We start from the raw sequence: 23115 nt of genomic DNA on the forward strand, positions 1-23115 counted from the left end.
GATGCAAAACCGGAGTCCTGGGGCACTCCAGTATTAAGCAGCTAGAGAGGGGAAGAGGAGGAAAAACTGGACTCGGAAAGAATGTCCAGTAAAGAAAAACAAACCCCCTAAACAGGAAAATGTGTTGCCTTGAAAGACAAGTGAAAAATGTGTGTCAAGGATTTGGAGAGAACAACTGTGTCAGAGGCTGTTGACAGCTCAAGATGAAGACTGAGAATTGGCCATTGGATTTAGTAATGTAGAAGCATTACTGAACTCAACAAGAGCAGTTCTTGTATAGTGTTGGGGGCAAAAGCCTGATGTAGAGTGCACTCAAGAGACGAGGGAAAGCAAGAAATTGGAGTCAGTGGAGACGGACAACCCTTTCAAGCAGTTTAGCTGTAAAATAAAGGAGAGAATGGTATAGTAGCTGCAGTCAGTGTGCCTGTGTGTGGTTAGGCTGAGAGAAATAGCACTATGTTTTTAATGCTGATGGGGAAAGACCCAACAAAGATGGAGAATTGAAGATCCAGGAAAGAGAAGAGAGAATTGCTAAAGGGATGTCCTTGAGCAGGTGAGAGAGGATGGGATCAGGTGCACAAGAGGAGGAGGTGTCCATTACTGGACCAACACCACTCGACCCATATTAATAGGAAAGAGAGCAGAGCGTATGGCACAAGACTCGTGCAATGACTACATAGGAAAATGTTGAAAGTAGTTTCCTAGCTTAATGGTAAAGTTGTAAGGGCCAAATACCTCTGTTGAAATATGTAAAACAATGCCTTGGAGGCATCTATAAATAAGCCCTGATTAAGTTAAGCACTTTCTAAAGTTGCATTCATTTTCAGGATAAACAATATTTCACAAAACCCTGACTGAATTAGTGAAAATATACTTAGGAGTAAATCCAAAGTTGTGAAGCTCTGAAATTCTTAAAACCAGAGAAGGAGGGAGGAGGGCAGTAAACAAATTGAACAAGTAACAATATTGGCAAACTAGCTAAATAATAAAAAACTTCCCTTTAACTAGACTGTAAGCTTCTAGTGGAAGAGGCCACTGTTGCTGAGTACAATATACATAGTAACTACTCAATAAATGCTGTTGAATTAATTAGTTAATTCAGTTCTATAGCTGGTTTGTGTTGCATAAAATTCTCCACCCAGTGTACTTGTGGTTTGCTAGTTTATAGCAGTAATAATCTTATGCATCATTCCCACTAAAAGGCATTGCTTTCATTGATTTGTTTATTTCTTTTTTTGTATTAGTAACTGAATATTATAAACATTGAGCATCATATATATGTTTTGTTTGCTAGTACAATCTTGGAGGCGTATAGCATGTAATAGCTGCAAAACAGCTTAACAAGGACAGTTAAAGGGTCATATTATAGAATAATTAATGAAGGGGGAAATGCCTTGCTAAACTGTGTTAAAATACTTGTTAAATATTGAAGTAACTGTGTCTGTTTTCATAGGGTTTGGTGGTGTTTCAGCACAAGTGGTTATCAGAGTGAAGGTTAGGAACATATAAAAAATATTTTCCATTAAAAGACATGATAACTGTTGGGTTGATGAGAAAATCACCACATGAAGGGTTTTTCAGAAATAAACTGCTGTCATAAAATTGGGAGACTATAGTTATTTGATTCCAAAGGGGGGGAAAAGGATAGTCATTTGAAAAAACTTATTTCTCTAAAGTCCCTGGTAAACCAGAAGGCAAAGAACTGCCTCATCTGATTTCCTAAGAAATGCACTAGTAATGTTAACCTACTAGTTAACTAGAGATCCTTATGTTAGTCTCGACCAAGAAACCACATCATTAAATAGCTCCAGTGTATATTCAAATACTTTTAGGGATTCTGGTTGAAGGAAGCATCTTGGGAGTGAACAGACATTATACATAATTAGACCAGACTATATAAAGAGCTTCTAGAGGTTTTATTTTAAAAAGCAGTGTTAACTTGAGGCTATCAACAAAACATATATATAGTACTCAGTATTTACCTAATCAAAAGGAAGGTAAGAAAAGTCATCATTTCAAACAATTAAGCCTCAAATAATAACTCAAGTATGAGATGTATAATTAAAATGAGAATAGTATTATACGATTATCATCTCAAATCAAAAACAACAAATATACCCATTACTTAAAGAAAAAAGATACATAACCACAGAGAATGAAATGTATAGCAGTCAATACAAATATTTTATGAAGGAAAAATCTCCAAAGCTTTACTACTTGCAAATAGCAAATCATCATCATCACCATCAACAGCATTATCATCATCACCTCCATCATCATCACCACAATAAAGAAATGGATCTATCTGTTATAGCTTAAACAAAACTCAGTCATTCAAGCTAGCCTCTCTTATTAATGAACTTCAATAGGGCAATTTATCCCATAGCTTATCTGTTCCATTATAGAAAAACAGACTCCATCAACATGATACATAGAGCCTAAGGTATCCATGGCCTTCCCCACCACACAATTCTCAAAATAATTTCTCCCCTTTCTTTTCCACGTCTGATTAAATTTGTTTCTTTTTTCAGGACTTTAGTAAAGATAAGCCTTCTTTTTATGTCCCTTTCACGCCTACAGCATCGTGCAATGATCCCACATTCTTAACTACATGGTTCTACATTTTTGCCCCACAAAATTTTGGAGCTTGGTTATATTCGATATAGTGTGAGTCCCTAATCCATTAATTCCTGTAAATATAATATTCTCTCCTTAACGAAATCACAACCTCCTTGAAGCCATAAATTCTTGTTACAAAATACCTGTGCTCCCTCTACAATTACAGCCTGTGCCAAGGAAGTAACAAATTCTTCATAAAAGCATGGTGTCCTGAAAAGAAGCAATCAAGCAAACTCCTTTATGAAACGTATTGATTTACAAAGTAGCAGCAAAACTGAAAACTATTATAAGTAATTGAAATCTAAATAGGATGAATAACAAATATTCCAATACAAATCTGAGTCACTTTATCTGCCACCTAATTGACTTATAAAAAAAAACTATCATGAAAAAACATTTAAAATACTCAAATATATCTTCTGACTGATGAAATTATGAGTTATAAGACATGTGCTTATTTATTTTTTAAAAAAGTTTTCTATAAGGACCATATATTACTTTTTAACATCAATATGAAATTAACAAAAATAGTTACTACATTATTCCTCTAGCAATCAGATTACCTAGTTTATTAAGGTGACCCATATTTTAATCTCTGAATTCTCAAAGTTTCTGGAATCTGTTTCATCAGAATCCCAAGAATCTGGAGCCAGAGAACCTGGGTTTGAATTATAAATCCATTAATTCCTGCTGTGTGATCTGAGTACATTACTTAGTGCCGAAATTTCGTCACCTAGAAAATGCGAAAATAACAGCCACTACCTCAAAATGCTGTAACAAAGATTAAATGGGGCTTCCCTGGTGGCGCAGTGGTTGAGAGTCCGCCTGCCGATGCAGGGGACACGGGTTTGTGCCCCAGTCCGGGAAGATCCCACATGCCGTGGAGCGGCTGGGCCCGTGAGCTGAGCCTGAGCGTCCGGAGCCTGTGCTCCGCAGCGGGAGAGGCCACAACAGTGAGAGGCCCGCGTACCACAAAAAAAAAAAAAAAAAAAAAAGATTAAATGAGTTAGAATATACGAAGCCCTTAAGAGTGGCCCACAGTTAGTAAACACAAACCCATTTGTTTTTGTAGTTGTGGTCAGTAAGTTTTGGGGATAAGAGGAAAAGTAAGTTAATTATAAGTCTATAACAACCTTCTTTTAAAGTAAACCTCCATGTCTCAGACAGTTCTCATGAAAATAGGGCACAGAGCTATAGAAAGGTTTGCTGTACTGTATCAAGTAGATTCTATACGTCACATTACAACTTAACAACAAGAAGGAGAAAATCTCTACAAACCTCCTACTAATAGTTTTAATTACCTAATGGAGAGATTTAAAAACAAATCCTTACACAGCATACCCTCCTGCCTATTTGGGCTTTAAAATGTTAAAGGAATATCCTTATGCAACAAGGAGAATCAATATTGCCCCACCTGCAAGCATCAGAATTCCTCTTAGGGAACTACCCTGATAAACTACTTGGAGCAGAAACTCAAATCCTTAGAGCTGAGCTAGCATAAGATGATACAATGGCAGAGAAAGTTAAGACTATTCAGCATCAGAAATGAAAAAAAAACATTGGGAAAGAGAGCAGATATTGCTGAGTTTATGACAGAACAGCAAAGTGATTTTTAAGAAAAGAAGGATTCAATATTACATTGTAAGGGTTTGTTTGGGGTTTTTGCAATGTAATGCCCTGACATTTACATATGCGCACATCCCCCCAAAGCACCAGTAGAGTCAGATCAACTGGTGGAGGTCTGTTTGGGGTTTTCTAATGCAAGTCAAAAAAAAAGAGGCAAGTTCCACAACTCCCTTGACATCTGGGACAGGGACAACCTGTGAGGTAAGGATGTGATCTGTTCACAGAAACAGTTCTTCTCAAAGAGTGGGCATTTTTAGAACACAAATATTTCTCCTTCCCTCTATTTCCAGAACCCTCCCCATGGGGAATTTTCAGAAATGATGATCTGTGATCTGTACTCGCTGTCTCTAGTTGCAGCATCCACCCCATTTGCTCTTGAACACACCCATCAGGTTTTTGACCTGAAACTGCTCTTGCCCAGGTCACACGGCAGCCTCAATGAATGATCAATTCTCAGTCCTCATCTATCTCGACTTACCACAATTTATCATCTGCTTTTCTGTGAAATACTTTCTTCATGTTCCCAGAACATCTAATATACCTATTTCTTTAGTGCCTTAATCACTTGCTTCTTCTCAGTAGCCTTTACCAGCTCCTAATCTCTCTAACTGCTAAACGGTTCCTATTCTCTTTCTTTTTTTTGTCTGCATTCAGTCTTCATTGCTGTGCGCAGGCTTTCTCTAGTTGCGGCGAGCGGGGGCTACTCTTCGTTGCGGTCACTGTAGTGGCTTCTCTTGCCGTGGAGCACGGGCTCTAGGCACACAGGCTTCAGTAGTTGTGGCGCACAGGCTCAGTAGTTGTGGCTCACAGGCTCTAGAGCGCAGGCTCAGTAGTTGTGGCACATGGGCTTAGTTGCTCTGCGGCATGTGGGGTCTTCCCGGACCAGGGATCAAACCTGTGTCCCCTGCATTGGCAGGCGGATTCTTAACCACTGCACCACCCAGGAAGTCCCTCCTATTCTCTTTTCTACCTGCTCTCACAGCCTTGGTGATCCCGTCCAGCCTCATAGCTTTATACCTCATAAAATGCCAGCAAATGTATATCTCTAGCTGGATTACTCAGCCAAACTCCATATTTGTAAATTGAACTGTCTACTTGAGTTTCTTACAGACATCAAGTTGCCACCTAAATGTTTAATAGATGTATCAGTCTTTAAAATGCTATCTTTCCACAATCCTTCTCTCTCAGTAAATGGCAATTCCATCCTTCTAGTTCTTAGGCACAAAACCTTGGAATCACTTGTGGTACGTCTCTTTCCCCCAAATCCCACATCCAGTTCATCAGCAAATTTGCTGCCTCTACTTTCAATATATGCCTAGAATTAGACCACTTCTGACTACCTCACACTTAATAACCTAGTCCAAGCAATATCAAATTTTCCCTGAGTCTTGCCATAGCCTCTTAACTGGTTTTCATGCCTCTGCCCTTTCCCCTACAACAGGATCTCTCAACCTCAGCATTATTAATATCTTGGGCTAGATAACTCTTTGCTGTAGGAGGCTGTCATGTGCATTGCAGGATGTTTAGTAGCATCCCTGGCAATAGTACACACTCCACCAGTCCCCCTTGAGTTGTGAAAAACAAAATGCCTCCAGATAGTACCAAGTGCCTCTGAGGGACAGAATCACCCCTCAGTGGAGAACCATTGCCCTACAGTGTATTCAACCTAGTGACAAGAGTGACCCTTTTATAACAAAAGCCAGATTATGTAATACCTCTGCTCAAAACTGACCAATAGATCTCCATCATACCCCCCACAAAAAAACAAACAAACAAAACAAGAATAAAAAAACCAAAGTCCTGACCACAGCCTGCTGGCTCTACAGGATCTGTCACTTACCCACTACCCCTTGACCTCATCTCCTATTTCCCACCCCTTTACTCACTCTGCTCCAGCCCTATTTGCCTCTTTGCTGTTTCTCAAATACATGAACAAAGTTCCCATCTCAGAGTCTGGGCACTGTGTTCCCTCTGCCTAGAGTCCACGTTCCATGATATCCACTTGGCTTACTCCTTCACTCCCTTAAGTTCTTTGCCCAAAAGTCAGCTTCCCAATAAAGCTTTCCATATTCACGCATTTAAAACATTCAGCCTTTTCCCCACACCCCATGTGCTCCCCACACTTCCTATCCCTCCATTCTAGCTTTATTTTTAATGGCACTTATCTCCATCTGACATGCTATATGTATCACTAATTGCTTAAATGTCTGGCTCTACCTAATAGAATGTTAAGCCCCAGGTGGGAAGTGATTTTTGCCTTCTTTTATTTGCAGCTGCCTCCCAATGACATAGACAAGTGCATATGTGAGGTACTCAATAAATGGTTATTAAATAAATGAGGGAAGGAAGGAAGGGAGGAAGGGAGGAAAGAGGGAAGGAAGAAGGAAGGAAGGGAGGAAGGAGGGAAGGAAGAAGGAAGGAAGGAGGGAGGGAGGGGAGGAAGGAGGGGTGGGAGGGAGGGAAGAATAGGTGTCTTGGAAACCATCTTAGATCTAAAAAGTCACGGCAGATGCAGCTGATATCTAGGATACATCTACATTCATCATTTACAAAGACTGAGTTAATGTCCATAGAATTCATTTAAAATATAATTTGTAATGTACAGTAGAAAGTAAGGATTTGTCAAAATGCTTCTGTGCTTCGGAATTTTTATGTAGGGAGCATTTAGAAAGTATATTTATAAATCCATTAACATATAGCTCTAAATATTTAAAGGTATATTAAATAAGTAGAACTTCAAGAGAAATTTTACAAAGTGCAGGGGATGTGGAAACCCCCCTAGATACATAAAAAGGAGTGTGCTGGGATTAGTCAAATCATTCAATTATATACACCAAAAGGTAGCTTAACAAGTAATAGTAACAGTGAACAAAGCTCTTTTCTACAGATGAAAGACTGCATAGTTCAATTGTGAGTGAAAGAGAGGAACAGAAATGCTTCCTGCTGCAAGCTGACAGTTACATGGAACCCCCTGAAGTTATAAATTGAGTTCCTCTACTAATTACTGGTCTGAAGGGGAAAAAGATTCACATTTTATTTCTCTTGCTGAACGTGCAACATAAGCACTCGTGAATTTTACATTAGGGTCAAGCTGAGAAGTTCCCAGCCTGTTTTACCTGGTGTAGAGAACAGTGTCACCCCCATGCAAATGAAGTCAGGTCTTCCTTTCTGCCTTGGGTGCCTACCAGGGAGATTTCAGTGTAACAGATTCTAATAGGGAAGTTGATATAGAGGGGAAAATAAAGAAGGAAGAACAAAACAAAACATAGATCCTATTTGAAATAAAATTTTGTTTAGAAATTTGAAAGAAAATCTTAGGGATTCTAAGAGCACATGTTTCAAAAGACCTCAGAATTTTGTAATATCACTCATTAAAACTGTATGCTACACCCACTGATAACAATATCAACTATTCTATCTACTTTCTGAATCACTGATTATAAGACCAATAAAGCTATACAGCAGGCAGGTACTTTAGTGAAATAAGCCCATCTCCAGAGACAAGAACCCGCGGTTCAAATGCTAATACTCTTGACCAGGTAAGCACTTTATTTTTGTCAATGAGTGATAACGTTTATGTGGATGCTGATTAACAACACTCCTGAGAAGGAAAATGGATCGGGGAGGAGGGGTGAAGAACAAAAAACGGTTGTGATATTAATATTTCCAAACAGGTTTTCTGAGAAGAAAAAATAGCTTCAGCATTTCTAATGGGTATATATATACCCTTTCTAACTTCCTGGAACATCACAGTTCACTCCCTGTAAAAGCAGCAGCTTCATGCAAATCAGGATAACAAAATTCATTCATGTACTCATTCAACAAATAATTATTGAACCTACTCACTTTGTAAAAGAAAGAAATGTAAACATATTCATGGTGAACACAATCTCCCTCATTGCAATTGTCCTCCTCTCTTGTTTTTATTCTATTTACTGTAAATGTGTACTCAAAATATGACTGAACAAAAATAATCTAATGGACGACTAATACATTCAGGGCTGATGTGTGAGAATTAGGAAACAGAAACTAATCAATGAGTGTCTTCTTAGTGTAAAATATTATATAGTTCTGGGAGTCATCAAGACCTAGCTTGAAATCCCAACTCCTTTTCTTACTGGCTGTCTGAGTAAATGAAAGACTCCCAGGTCTCAATTCCCTTATGTGGAAAATGTTCTAACGGTACCTACCCACAGAGCAGTTGTGAAGATTAAACAAGATGTTGGCAAGCACCCCTCCATAGTGCTTATTCAACAAATTAGCTACTTGAGTTATCTTTCGGAGTCTTAAACTCACATAATGCCTTTCTTAATTCCTATGAGCACTTCTTGGCAAGACTTAAAAACACTGAATTTTATTTTACCTCTTCAGAAGAAACTGTTTTCTGTGCTCATCTTCTCTAAAAATATAACCCTTAGAATTTTCCATGTTTCTGGATGTCTCAAATAAATGCATGAAGAAGAAATTCCACCTTCAAGGAGCCCTTACAATAAAATAACCAAGGAAATTCTTACCTAGTTTTGGCAAGGAATAGGGCACTTGGAAGTAGTCTTCATAAAATTCTATTAATCTCTTTGTTATGTGGAGAGCGTAGTCCCCGGATCCTCTTCTGATAGCATCAGGTCTTGCATATAAGCGTACCTAATTAAAAATATACAGAAAAGTTACTTTAGCCTTTTGATCCTCCAATTTTATCTTCCCTGCATATATGAGCCTATACAAATCACTTTGAATACTACGAATATTAAGCAGCATTCTTGTTCTTATATCAAAGCATGCTGTGGCTGAAAGAACCAAACTTAAACAATTAAAGTAACGAAGTCGAGCAAGTCACAGTTTCCCAGCTTTACAAGTTGACATAGAGAAGATTTATATTGCATCAAAATAAATATTCAAAGTTATCACTTACATGTGCTTGCTAGAGATAGGAAGGTACGGTGGATTAGTATAACGGTTTCCTGACTATGCTGAAAGCAGGCGGGATATGGTGGCTTGGCAGGAGAGAAAATTCATGGTTTGTTAAAGTAACACTGCAGCAAGCTTTGGAAGTATTACCAGGCTGAACAAAAAAAAAAATTTACGCTTCTTCTTTTCTTTGGAAGCAACTATCCAATTGTCCTTATTCCCAATATGCAAAGTAGGATAGAAAACTTTTCATGTACATAAATGATTGCCATTTTGGAAGGCTGTCTGCAACCGTTGCCGGCTTCAAAACCAGCTGAAGTAAGTCATATTTCTAACACAATCTGGATACTTAATATTGATTTTCAAATCAAGCGTTGTATATTATCTAGTCCTTGGCCAAAAAGGAGCCTGAGGCAAAGAACATAAAACTGAACAAAACTAACAACTGTGCAGAAAAGGTTAAAATGAGATTAGTTTTCTTAAAGCTTTCATAAAGCTATCTGGCATCTTTCTTTCCAAAGGCTAAATCTGTTTTTCACAGATGTGGTCCCTAATCCTCGTATCAATTCCATGAATAAGAAATATGTATTTTGTGGAGCAGCGGAGAGCCCGGGAGGTGGGTTTTACTCTTGCTCTGCCACTAACCAAGCTGGGAGATATTGAACAAATTACTTAACCTCTTTGGGTCTCAAGTGTTCTCATTTATAAAATGAAGGTGTTAGCCACCAGCTGGTTGCTAAAGTGCTTTTCAGTTCTAAAACACATTACTTCCAATCCCATTTTACAGATAATGAGGTTGTGTTCTTTGCAAATCACTAAAAAAGTAAATGGTTTACTTGGGGTTTAGAAATGGATCTTTATATTCAACAGGAAGACAAAAGAGAGCTGTACCCAATCATATAAAAATGGATTATACAATTAACTCTTTATTATTCTTGCTTAAGGAAAGACAACAGAGATGTGTATAATCAAAAAGAGCAAGAAGTCAAGGAAAACACATTCTGACTTTGTTAGAAAGACCTGTAATTCAATAAGATGTTTACTAAATTCAATAACAATTATTTACTGAAATTGTGAAACGACTTCCCATCTGACAACCAAATGAAATATCAAATGTAGTTCACAGTTGCCTACAGTTTTGGTTGGCAGGACTATAAAACCAAACACTGTCAGGAAACACCACCTGCAACAGCAGAAACTACCACTCTCAGAGAGACAGCGGTTAGGACCCCCTACCCCTGACGTCACCTGCTTATAAACATGCAATGTCTTAAGTTCCCAAAACACAGACCCTAAGGAAAGTATGAGTGTACAGGTGATTTATCAAGGAAGTGTTCTCAAGGAGAAACCTACAAGGGAGCAAGGAAAGCAATATAAGGTAGCATAAAAAGCCAAGCAAGGGTGTAATTTCAAGTGAAGTCCTGGCCTCGGCCTGATCCTACAGGGAGCTCTAGAGTGTAAATTGCACTGGTGAGTTTGTGCTGCCTTGAAGTAAGAGCTTCCATATTCCTGCATCTCAGTCATTGGATACTGGTTACCCAGGAGAAGGCATAAAATCCCAGGCACTTGTTCTTGAAGGATCTGGATGATGCATCTCCTGTGGTCCAAGGAGAGTCCTTGGGAGAAGAGGTCAGGTGTGAACTGTTAGAAGCGAAAGAGTGAGAGTTGGGTGATAAGCATACCAAACAGGAGAGGAGATCTGGTCTGTGCACCAATAGCATACACCGCAGACAAGAATCATTCATTCCTGCATTCACTCATTCAACAAATATTTATTTGGCATCTGCTTTGCACCAGGGCCTGGACTAAGCATTTGTAAGTGATGAAGAAGACATGTTCTCTAACCACAGATGGTACAAAGCATTATTGGGAACAAAAAGTAATGAAAATATAATCCCCATTCTCAAAGAGCTTCCCATTAATAAAGGTAAATTAGATAATAATAACAGATAACGATACATGCCATATGAATGGTAAGCCATGAGTGCCAAGCGGATACTGAGGAGAACAGATAGTTTTCAGAAGGTTCAAGGTGAAGTAAATAGTAAATGCATGTTAAAACCATAACCAGGACCACTGCAAAATAACGCAGCAAAAGGTCACTGATTTTACTCAAAAGGAGCATCACTGATTTTAGTAGAAACACAGCCATTCCTGTCAATCAGCTCTACCTGTTAGTCAAGCTATCTGTAGGCCGAGACAAGAGAAGCACAATTAAATCAATCTGGTTGTCAAGATTTGATGGAAATGATCCATCCAATCTGAGTGAGAAGATAAAACGTACCGAGTCTTCATTTACTCATTTAAACATTTATTACACGCCTACTGTGTGCCAGGCATTGTACTAGAGAGTAGAAATAGAACAAGAAAAATTTCTGCCAGAAAGTAAACAAAACATTTACTCTTACTGCTCTTAAGAAGCTCACAATATGTGGAGAAACAAACAAATAAATCAACAGCAAAATACAATGTGAGAAATGTAACTGCATTTTGCCTTCCCTCCCATTACAATGGACCCCTGTAATATAATGGAATGAACTCCCATTACAAAGGATTGAGCTCCTACCCACGGCCAAACCCTCCACATTCTACCCCTCCTGCCTTTTCGAAGACATTATTCTCAAAATTCTCCCCTTTATCTCCCATATCACCAATTTATGCTTCCATACTGGATCCTTTTCATCAGCAAACACATACTCTGTATCGTTTCCTATGTTTAAGAAAAATCTTTGTTGACCACAGTTCCTCCAGCTATGGTTTCCAGCAATGGTCCTTGAAAGAGTTTCCTATATAGTTAGAATTAACATGTAAGTTAACATGCAAACTAGAATACTTTCAAAATAAACAGGAGCACTTAACACCCTGAGACAATAGGTATAAGTAGGGTGCTTGCCCATTTATACTCCCTGTTCCTGGTCTCTCTTGAAGTCACCGCAACAAGGCTTTCATCCCCACTACTCCACCAAAACTGCTCTCATCAGCATCACTTATGGCCCCAGGATGCCAAATCCAACCATCCAACCGTCAGCTCCCAGTCTTCAACATGCTTAACCTATTGGCAGCATTTGACACAGTTGATCATTTCCCCTCTTTCAAACACTTTCTTCACTTGGCTTCTATCTGGTTGACCACTCCTTCTCAGCCTCCTGACTGATTCATCCTCATCCTCTCCCTCATCCCTCTCACTTCTTAATGTTGGAGGATGTCTGATTTTAATCCATAGACATCACTTCCTGGTCTGCACTCAGTCCCTTAAAAACAATATTGAGTCCCATGGTTATAAATATTATTTGGATGCTGAAGACCTACCCCATAATTCCAGACTTCCAACTGCCCACTGGACACCTCCACTTGGATATCTAATAAGCTTCTCAAAATTAACACATCTAAAATCCAAATACTCAATCTCTCTCTCTCTCTCTCTCTGTCTCTCTGTCTCACAAACACACATACACACCTGCTCCTCCTGAAGCCTTTCCATCCAGCTGCCCAAGCCCAATACCTCAAAACCATCCTTGTTTTCCCTCTTTCTCTCACACTCCCAAGTTCAACTGGTCATCAAATCCTTTTGGATCTACCTTAAAAATATACCCAGAATCCAATCACTTCTCACAACCCCACCACCACCATCCTGGTCCAAGCTTCCTTCATTTCTTGCCTGGATGAGTGCTCTAATTTCCTACTGATGCCTCATCCCCTACTCCATTCAGCCTCTTCTCTACACAACAACAACAACAACAAAGTTCCAATTAAAATAAATATCAGGGACTTCCCTGGTGGCGCAGTGGTTAAGAATCCGCCTGCCAATGCAGGGGACACGGGTTTGAGCCTTGGCCCAGGAAGATCCCACATGCCGCAGAGCAACTAAGCCCATGCGCCACAACTACAAAGCCTGCACTCTAGAGCCCACGAGCCACAACTACTGAGCCCGCGCACCACAACTACCGAAGCCTGCACGCCTAGAGCCCGTGCTCCGCAACAAGAGAAGCCACCACAACGAAGAGTAGCCCCCGCTCACCACAACTAGAGAAAGCCCGCGTGCAGCAACGAAGACCCAACGTAGCCAAAAATAAATAAATAAATAAATAAATATCAAATCATACCACTCTTCTTTTTGTCCTCTAGTGGCTTCCCATGTCATTTAGAGTAAAAGTCCAAGTTTTTACGAGGGCTCCCAAATCCCTAAAAAAACCTAATCCCCTTTACTTCTTGTCTCATTTCCTACCATTTTGCTCCATACTAACCTTATGCCAATTATACACTAGCTTCCTTGGCATTCCTCAAACATGCCAGAGAGATTCTCTCATCAAGGCTTGGAGTTTTCCCCTAGATATCTCCACGGCTCATGGCCTCTCTTCCTTTAGATATACTTTTCCAAATATCTTTGCTTTCTGAGCTGTGCTCCCTCCCACCCCAGGACTCTCTATTCTCCTTCCTTGCTTTATTGTTTCCCATACATTTATCACCATTTCACAAAAGATATGCTTTACTTATTCATTTTGCTTCTGACTGCCTTTTTCCTAAGAATGTAAGTTGCATGAGGGCAAAGATTTTTATCTATTAGTTCTAACCATACAAAAGTGTCATTGTGCTAAGGCAACAATGTTAACCAAATGATAAGTGATTTTAAAGGCAACATTAAATAGTAGGACTTAATTATAATACTGGTGGTAATTCATGGGGGGATATTAAGCCAGAAAATGATAAAGTTACTTTTGCATGTCAGAAAGATTACGTCAGTGACCTATACCAGGTGAACTGAGATATAGGGGGACGCTTGTGAAGACGTCCAAGAGAAATAAAATTAGAAAAGTGAAGAGATACATAGTGATAGGTAAGACTGGATACGTAAAGAGAAACCTCAAACCAAATTAAAGAAGGGCCTGTAAACCAAATGGTAGAATACTGATTCACTCCTATAGTCATAGGCAAGTCACAGATTTTAAGCCACAGAATGACATAATCAGAATTAAGTTTTAATTGATGATGCTAGCTGCAGTACAGATGATAGATGCGGAGAGACTAGGATCAAACAAAGGAAATACGTTAGACTATTGTAGTGAAAGTTGACGGTGGTTTGGACAGGAGAGATGGCAGGAGGGATGCAGAGAAATGGAAAGATTTATTCAATTGGTCCTAACATTCTACTGAACAAGTCCTTTAGTTACCAAATAAAGCCAATTGTAGTCACATTCTTAGTAATGAACAATCATTCACCTTATCTGTACCTGTCTCACTCCAGTGCCCAGTTGGAACAAGCGAGACCAGCTGAAGGATGGGGTTGGGGGTGGGGGAAGTCCAAAATATTTCACAAATTGGATAATTCCTTTGTTGTTAGTCAAGAGTTGGCTGTGCAATAATTCATTTTATACTGTGAAAAAAAATCACAGTTGTTTTCTTCTTTTAGAGCAACTAGGTTCTACTTAATCATAACACAGAAACTAAATCTTCAAAAAGAGTTATCACTCAAAAGCAATGAAATATAATTTTATTACACCTGCTCACTTGCTCATCTGACATTCCACGATAAGAGCCCAGCTCTGAAAATGTAAATTGCTAACCAGGCTTTATCTCTCCCTCTGCGTAGCTTCTTCCTACAACCAATATAAACCAAACTGCACATTAAGGTCCAGTAGAAAGGACATTATACTAGGAACTGGCACACAGGGATGTGAGACTCAGCTTTCTCAGTAACGACTGTCAACTTGGGAAAGTCTGTAAACTTCTCTGGGTCTCAGTTCAGAGTTCCTTCCAGGGGTAATAGTTTATCATTATCTATATATCATATTAACCCTGAGAGGCTGGTGCATCATACTCATTTGCCGAAATTGTTCTCATCTAGTCACTAATTATTTTGAAAAGAAAATAATGAAAAGGTTTTGTTTTTAATCTTCACTCAGTTTAACTCCTTGACATTTTTTGCTTCCCTTGAAAATACATACCAACTACTCAGCCGTCATTCTCCATCCTTTAATCGAGTGTTCCTCTTTTTATTTCCCTGAACTGTCCATGAACTTGGTACTGATCAGACAGACATAACTATAGTAGTCAGCCAATATGAAATAGAAGAAGCTGGCCTTGGAAAACATGATCTTATGGCCCCACTACTCTGGGAATACACAGCAGCAATGAGCTAAGGTTTAGGAGCTACATATTTTTGATCCCATAGAAAACTTAAATGCCCAAAATAGGTATTCCTAGGGGGCTTCTGTTTGACCCAGTGGCCTTTACTCTGTAGTTTCATGGACCCTCTATATTTAAAGTATGTTTGTTTTATCTTTTTATAGGATTTTAAGTCCAGTCGATCCTTGAACAACATGGGTTTGAACTGCACAGATCCACTTATATATGAAATTTTTCAATAAGTACATTGGAAAATTTTTTGGAGATTGCAACAATTTGAAAAAAAATCATGAACCACGTAGTCTAGAAATATCAAAAAACTTTTAAAAAGGTGAGACATGTCATGAATGCATAAAATATATGCAGATATGCATATAACATACCAAATATGTGTTAATTGACTGTTATCAGTAAGGCTCTGGGTCAACAGTAGGCTCTTAGTAGTTAAGTTCTGGGGAGTCCAAAGTTATACATGGATTCTCAACTGTGCAAGGGGTCGGTTCCCCTAAACCCCTTATTGTTCAAGGGTCAACTGTGTTTTGATCATAGAAGGGGGAAAATACTAAAGGCAGACACCATCACCCCATTTGGTCATCTCACTTTCTCACAGTAACAGGGATGGCAATTAAGTTTCAACTTATTCTGACAACTGAGAGTGGCTTCTTTTTTTGTTTTTTTTTTTTTTTTTTTTGCGGTACGCGGGCCTCTCATTGTTGTGGCCTCTCCCGTTGCAGAGCACAGGCTCCGGACGCGCAGGCTCAGCAGCCATGGCTCACGGGCCCAGCCGCGCCGCGGCATGGGGGATCTTCCCGGTCCGGGGCACGAACCCGTGTCCCCTGCATCGGCAGGCGGACTCCCAACCACTGCGCCACCAGGGAAGCCCCTGAGAGTGGCTTCTTAGAGGACATGTCAGGAGAAAACTTGAGACCACATCTGCACTTGTCAGGAGAAAGCTCCATGATCTGTGAAATGCCATCTGTGCTGCTAGGGGTAGGAGAGGTGGCACTGATGTCAGATATATGCCATATTAGGACAGAATATTCTTTGGAAAGGAGTCATAATGGTAGGAAACTTTAGATAAGTTCAAACTGACTGTGTCTGATAGCTGTGCAACTCAGAATTAGAACATCAAAGACAGTTAAATGACGTCATAAATGGGATATTTAGTTAGTTAGCTATTTAATGAGCATATATTAATGGTCATGTGTTGACTGTCCAAAGGTAAGCAAAAGAGACATGGTCTCTTCTCTCAAGAAGCTTGCAGTCCAGTGGGGAGATACAGCAACTAAGTCTAATCATTGAGAAAATCAATGTGGACCAAATTTACAATGGCTCTTCAAAGAAGTTCTCTCCATAGAGATGGTGATTCATCAGAACAGGGACAGAGAAGCATGGAAGTGAAGAGAAGCAAACAACTATTCAAGTTCTTATGTATAATGTTGTACTTTCATTGTATTAAAGATTTCAAAGGAAAAGTAAAAATATATATACAATTGTAATATAATGCAAATAAGTAAACACATGCAGTTGTCAGAAATATTATAAAATTTTACACTAAATAATTCTGGAGACTTTCTTCTAATAATTTAAAATACTTCACAGATTTTCTTATTTATCTTTACAAAATACCTGTAGAATCAGTATGGTGTTCAGCAGTGAATTCTGATTCTGTAGATGAAGGATCTGAAAAGAAGTTTTTCTATAGTCACTGAGCCATTTGAAAGGACAGTGAAACTAAATTTCTCTAGTATCTTTCTTCTAGACTGTTTTAATTATTTGTTGTGTTAAAAATGAATTGTGGTAGTTGCTATACAATTATGTGAAACAGTGTGTAGTTACACCATACAGCAAAGGGAAAAAAAAATTTTATAGCACTAGCACACCTGTTAAATAAAGACTTGAATAACATTTGCTCTGATTTGACGTTTGTAGTTTGGTATGTTAAGTTAAATAAACCTTCTGGCTTGCCAGAGTTATTCTCTGAGAAAAGTTCATACTGAAAGAGTACATTAAGAACTTTGGAAGACACAGAAATTATTTCATGCCTTTCAAATTTCACTCTAATAACAATAACAAATTTGCTTTTCCTATCACCTAACTGAAAAAAATCAGTCCCTTTCTTTAATAACTGCAAAACAATGATGTGTTGTCACTAAACTCTCCACCATTACAGCTGAATTCATTCGCCTATGTGAATATAATTTGATTTGGGGGTTCTTCATACAAATCAATAAAACAAAACAAGACAGGCAGAAGGGAGCAGGTGCTTTTGACACTGTGTAGAAGAAAAATACATCGATACAAAGAGGGAAGGATGTTGTAAACAAGAAGCTAAAAGCCCAGGAGTATTCGTCTTCTTTAAAATTCGGAAGATACCGGGTTTTTTGCAAAGAAAAAGGAAAATAAATACACACAAAACTCTGACAGAAACAAGGAGCCAGAACCCAGATGCACAAGCCAATAAACATAAAGAGGAGGCTCCAAGGGGGATGGGGAAGAAGCTGGCGTGACTGGAGCAGGTGGTACAAGGGCAGGAGGCAGACCTTGCCCCCCAAAGATTGTTCTAATCCTTAGAACCTGTGACTGTTATCAAAGGGACTTTGATTGTGATTAAATTAAGAATTTTGACATGAGGAGATTATCCTGGATTATTCAGGTGGGCCCTAAATGTCATCACAAATGTCCTACTAAGAGGGAGGCAGAAGGAGTTTTGACTACAGAAAAGGAGAATGCAATAGGATGACAGAAGCAGAGAGAAATGTGAAGATGCAAAGAAGGAGAAAGAGCTCATAAATCACTAAATGCAAGACATGCAGCCCTAGGAGCTGGAAAGGCAAGGACCAGATCCTCCTCTAGAGCCTCCAGAGGGAACCACTTTTGCCAACACCCTGATTTCAACCCTGTTAAAACTCATTTTAGATTTCTAACCTCTGGAATAGGAAGAGAATAAACTTGTATGGCATTAAGTCACTGAGTTTCTGGTAATTTATTACAGCAGCAATAGGAAGCTAGTATAACTTTTTTTTATCTTCATGCCAGTTAACACACTGATTTGTGTTAGATTTTCAGCTTCATATAAGAGCATATTTTGTACTTCTCTGTGTGTCACTCTTTCTGTTGTAGACATAATTATTTACAGCTTTCAATCTGCTAATGTTGGCACACCTGATTTACTTACATATATTATTACCAAGCACATAACACATTATTGCATGTAATTGATACACACACACAAAAGTGAAATGATTGAGTAAAAGAATCATCTACAGCAATAATTTTCTAAGTGTTGTCTCATTATGCTTTGCAGCAGAATCACCTGGAGTAATTGTTTAAAATTCAGATTCCTGGGTCAATACATTGCAGAAATTCTGAATCACCTCTCTCCATGGGGCCCTAAAATCTTCATTTTAACAAACTTACCAATTGAATTACATATACACTAAAATTGAAGAACTACTGGCCTAGAGTCACCTAAGAACCTTTAGTTCATTCAGCCCCACAGCAAGCAAGCCTCAAGACTGGAAAGAAATATTTAGCAAAAGACTAACACATAGGAAAACATATATATCCTTATTCCTTAAATCTCTTTCAACATCAAAGTCTTCAATGAAGATACATTCAACATGACTGTTATTATTTTTAACTCGAAAAACTAATCTTTCTTTCCCCTGCACAATAAACTATAAACAACAGATGAGGCAGATCCAGTGTCTGGAAACCAGTAAAAGTTGTTTAATACTGTCACACCCCATAGATAAAACGGTAGCATTTAATCCCTCTCTGAGATAGAGTACATCTTTCGTAGTAAACTGAATTGCAGGTTTGTTTGGTTTTTTTTAGTGAGATAGAATAAATGTAGAGAATTTCCTTATTAAGCCATCCATTTTATGCCTGGTCAAATTTCTTCAGCAAGACTGACACCCAAGAACATCTACTTGTAAATACAGGAGCTCAGGGCTCAGTTGGATTCAGTTTCAATTTGTTTTGTCCCATCTGACCTTTTATTCCCTGCTTTCCAGCAACCTGTTGACCTTACTTTTATGTATGCCACCTTCTCCTCCAACTCAGCACCATCCAGTTCAAACACAGCATCCCTCCTGCACCAACCCTCTCTTGTGGATCTTTCAATGATGCAGGCAGCCTTCCACTACCTAGGGGTCAGAACTCAGAATTCCTTTGTCCATTCACTCATTTAATAAATATTTATTGAGAGTCTACTCTCTACCAGGTGCTCTTCTAGAAAGTAAACCAAACAAATAAAAATCCCTACCATGGAAGTTTATATTCTGGTAGGAAAGATGGATAAATACAAACAATACAAATAAATGCTACAAATAATACACTATAAATAGTAAACAATACAAATAAATACAAATAATATATAGCATGTTAAATAGTAATAAGTGTTCAACATTAAAGTAAATCGGAAGGAGTTAGAAAATGTCAAAGGCCATGGAAAGCCTCACTGAGAAGGTGGTATTTGAGTAAAAATATAAAATAAGGAAGGATGTGAGCAACGTGGATACAGATTCCAGGAAGAGCTACTTATGAGTGTCCTGAAAACTTTCATTTCAGTCCTCAAGCCTCCCCATTCAACTCTTTCTTTAAAGAAACTACAAAATATTCCAATCATAGAGAAATCATATAGAAAAGTACAGTACAAAAGTGCAGTATTCTTATACCCCTAACAGATTTAAATAATGTTGATATTTTTCCCCATTTGCTTCAGATATTTTTTAACCATGTAAGACATTACAATTCCATTGAGGCAATACACCCCCTTCTTACCACGCCCCTCCCTCCCACTCTAGAATTAACCATGGCCATGAAGTACAGGCTTCAGGAGACTTTCAATTCATGTTATAATTGTCCTTCGTTTTAATGGGCATCACCAATTTCTCTTCAAAGGAGCTATACCAATTTACATCCCACCAGCAATGTATGACAGTCCCTGCTTCCCCACATCCTCATAAATTTTGAAATGTATGTTCATCAATGGTCATAAAATGGTGTCTGGTTGCTAGTTGTAATTTGCATCATCCTAGTAATGCAGGTGTTAAGCACCATTTCAAATGTATATTGGCTTATATGTTCCTGTTCTGCAAACTGCCCTGTTCCTTTGCCTAGTCTTCCATTGGATCATTTACCTATTTTCTCATGGTTCATAGTAGTCCTTTGTATATTCTGGACAGTAGTCATTTGCCTGTGTATGATTTACAAAAATCTTCTCCTAGTCTGTGCTAGTCTTGTACATTATGTCCCTGATCAAATAAAATGTTTTACTTTTAATGCAGTCAAATAACAAATGTTCCCTTTAGGGTTTCTGCTTTCTGGGTCTCTTTAAAGAAATCTTTCATTGCCCTCAAGGTCAAAAGATATTTTTTCCTATATTTCCTTCTAAGATTTTTAAACTTTTGCTTTTCAAAGTCAGAGTTTTAACCCATGCAGAATGTATTTATGTGAATAATGGGAAATAGTGATCTCATTTTACTTTTTTCTATGTGGATGATCAATTGTCTCAGTACTATTTATTGAAGAGTCCTGCCTTCCCAACTGATTTATAATGCCTCTCTCCATATACGAAGTTCTCATACAAACTTAGATCGCCATTGTTTTCTGTTGGTCAGTATGTCTATCACTGTGCCAACAGCACCTTCTGGAATCACTAAAACTAAATAATAAATTGTGGACCTCCCTGGTGGCACAGTGGTTAAGAATCCATCTGCCAATGCAGGGGACATGGGTTCGATCCCTGGTCCGGGAAGATCCCACACGCTGCGGAGTAACTAAGCCCGTGCACCACAACTACTGAGCCTGTGTCTAGAGCTTACGAGCGACAACTACTGAAGCCCACGTGCCACAACTACTGAAGCCCACGCGCCTAGAGCCTGTGCTCCACAAGAGAAGCCACCGCAATGAGAAGCCCGTACACCGCAACAAAGAGTAGCCCCGCTCACTGCAACTAGAGAAAGCCTGCACACAGCAACGAAGACCCAATGTAGCCAAAAAATAAATAATTTAATTTTCAAAAAAATAAATAAGTAATAAACTGTGAGGTCTAATAAGACCAGTACTTTTCCTTAATTCTTTTCAAAGCTTCCTTATTATTCTATATGAATTTTAGGATCATTTTCCACATTTACACAAAAAAAATCCTCTTGGGGACTTGGATAAATTGCACTAGATTTGCATGTTAATATGACACCTTCAAATGTTAGATCTTAACACACATGTCCATGGAATATCTCTCGATTATTTCAGTCTTTATCCCATTTTTAAGTTTCTCAATTTCCTTCATATAAGCCTTGTACATCTTCTATTAGATTTACTTCTAGATACCTTATGGTTTGTTGTTACTGTGAATGGGATTTGAAAAATCATATTTCTAATCTATTGTTTCTGAAATTAGCCACTTACTGATTTTAGTAAAATGACTTTGAAACTAGCCAACTGTCTGAAATAACTCTAATAGTTTTTCTGCTTTGTTTTGTGTTGACTGGTCTCAGTCAAGATTTCTAAAACAATGCCAAATTTTTTAAAAAAGCAGTGAAAGAAGGCATCCTTATCTTATTTGTCGCTGTATTTGGAATGCTTCTACTGTTTCACTACCAACTATAATTCTTGCTGCCAGATAAGGAAATTCCCTTCTATTCATTGTTTGCCAAGAATTATGTCAAGAATAGTGCTGGATTTTTCTAATGCTTTCATCGTATCTATTCAGATGATATTTTTCTTCTTTTTTTCCTGTGTTCCATTAGGGTAGTGAATCATAATAATAAATTTTCTAGTGTTAACCGTTTGCTTTCCTGGGGCGAGGGTGGGGGCGGGGTAACCTACTTAGATGTGCTGGGAAGGTTTTCGTTTGTTTAAGATTTACCTTTCCCCAGAAAGTGTTTTAACTAAAACACACCTATAAAACTGTGTAACCTGGTGGTTTTGTGTGTGAGAGGACAGATTTTGATTAGTGATTCACTATATCTATGGTTATTGATAATTCATGTTTTTCTTAAAATTATGCATTTCATCTAAGTTTTAAAAGCATGAGAAAGAATTTCTCCATAATATTCTCTATTTTTGAAATCTCTCCATGTAGCGTTATTTCAATTCTAATAATATTTGTACTTTCTTTTTTCTCTTGATTAAAACTGTCAGAGGTATGTCTTATAGTCTTTTCAAAGAATTCTCTTATGGTTTCATTAAGCCTTCTATTATTTCTTAGTTTTTTATTTCACTGATTTTTAATCTTATCTTTATTATTTTCCTGCTTCTTTCATTATACTCTGTTATTTCTCTAAATGTTTCAATAAAATGATCAGCTGATGAATTTTAAATCATTCATGTTTTAATATGATCCTTAAGCCTCTTTATACTATATTCTTTAAGGCTCTAAATTCCTTCTAAGTATAGCTTTTACTTGCATCCATGAAATTTAATAAGCAGTGTTCTCATTTTTCATTAATTTCTAAATATTTCATAACTTCCTATTTGACCCATAAATTATTTAGAAGTATGTCCTTAACTTCCTAATGTATGTGATTTCCAGGTTACTTTTCTTTATTATTCCTATCTAACATTATTGCCAAAAGCCTGGGCCATTTGACACTGATTCTTGGTATTTCTTCAGATTCTTTCTAGACCAGTAATCAACGAAGTTTGTAAGCAATGGATCTAGATGCTTGAAGACAATGTTTAACCACTAATTTTTAGGTAAATGGTTCTAAATATATTGAGATTAATATTGTTTTGTTTATATCTTCTAAATCTCTATTAGGTTTTTTGCTTTATGTTCCTGAGAAAGATATTAAAATCTCCCATAAGCCCATTGATTTGGTTGTCCATCTA

The 23115-nt window shown here is 38.1% G+C and overlaps 1 protein-coding gene across 1 annotated transcript in view; it reads right to left on the reverse strand.

Moving 5' to 3' along the window:
- Positions 1–23115, reverse strand: part of TRHDE (thyrotropin releasing hormone degrading enzyme) — a 398446-nt gene that overhangs the window by 269581 nt on the left and 105750 nt on the right. The window contains exon 3 of the mRNA XM_019918769.3: positions 8760–8886. Coding sequence (XP_019774328.2) covers positions 8760–8886 — 127 coding nt within the window. The remainder of the gene's footprint in view (positions 1–8759; positions 8887–23115) is intronic.

Source organism: Tursiops truncatus, chromosome 11, assembly GCF_011762595.2.
Source record: "Tursiops truncatus isolate mTurTru1 chromosome 11, mTurTru1.mat.Y, whole genome shotgun sequence".
NCBI lineage: Eukaryota > Metazoa > Chordata > Mammalia > Artiodactyla > Delphinidae > Tursiops > Tursiops truncatus.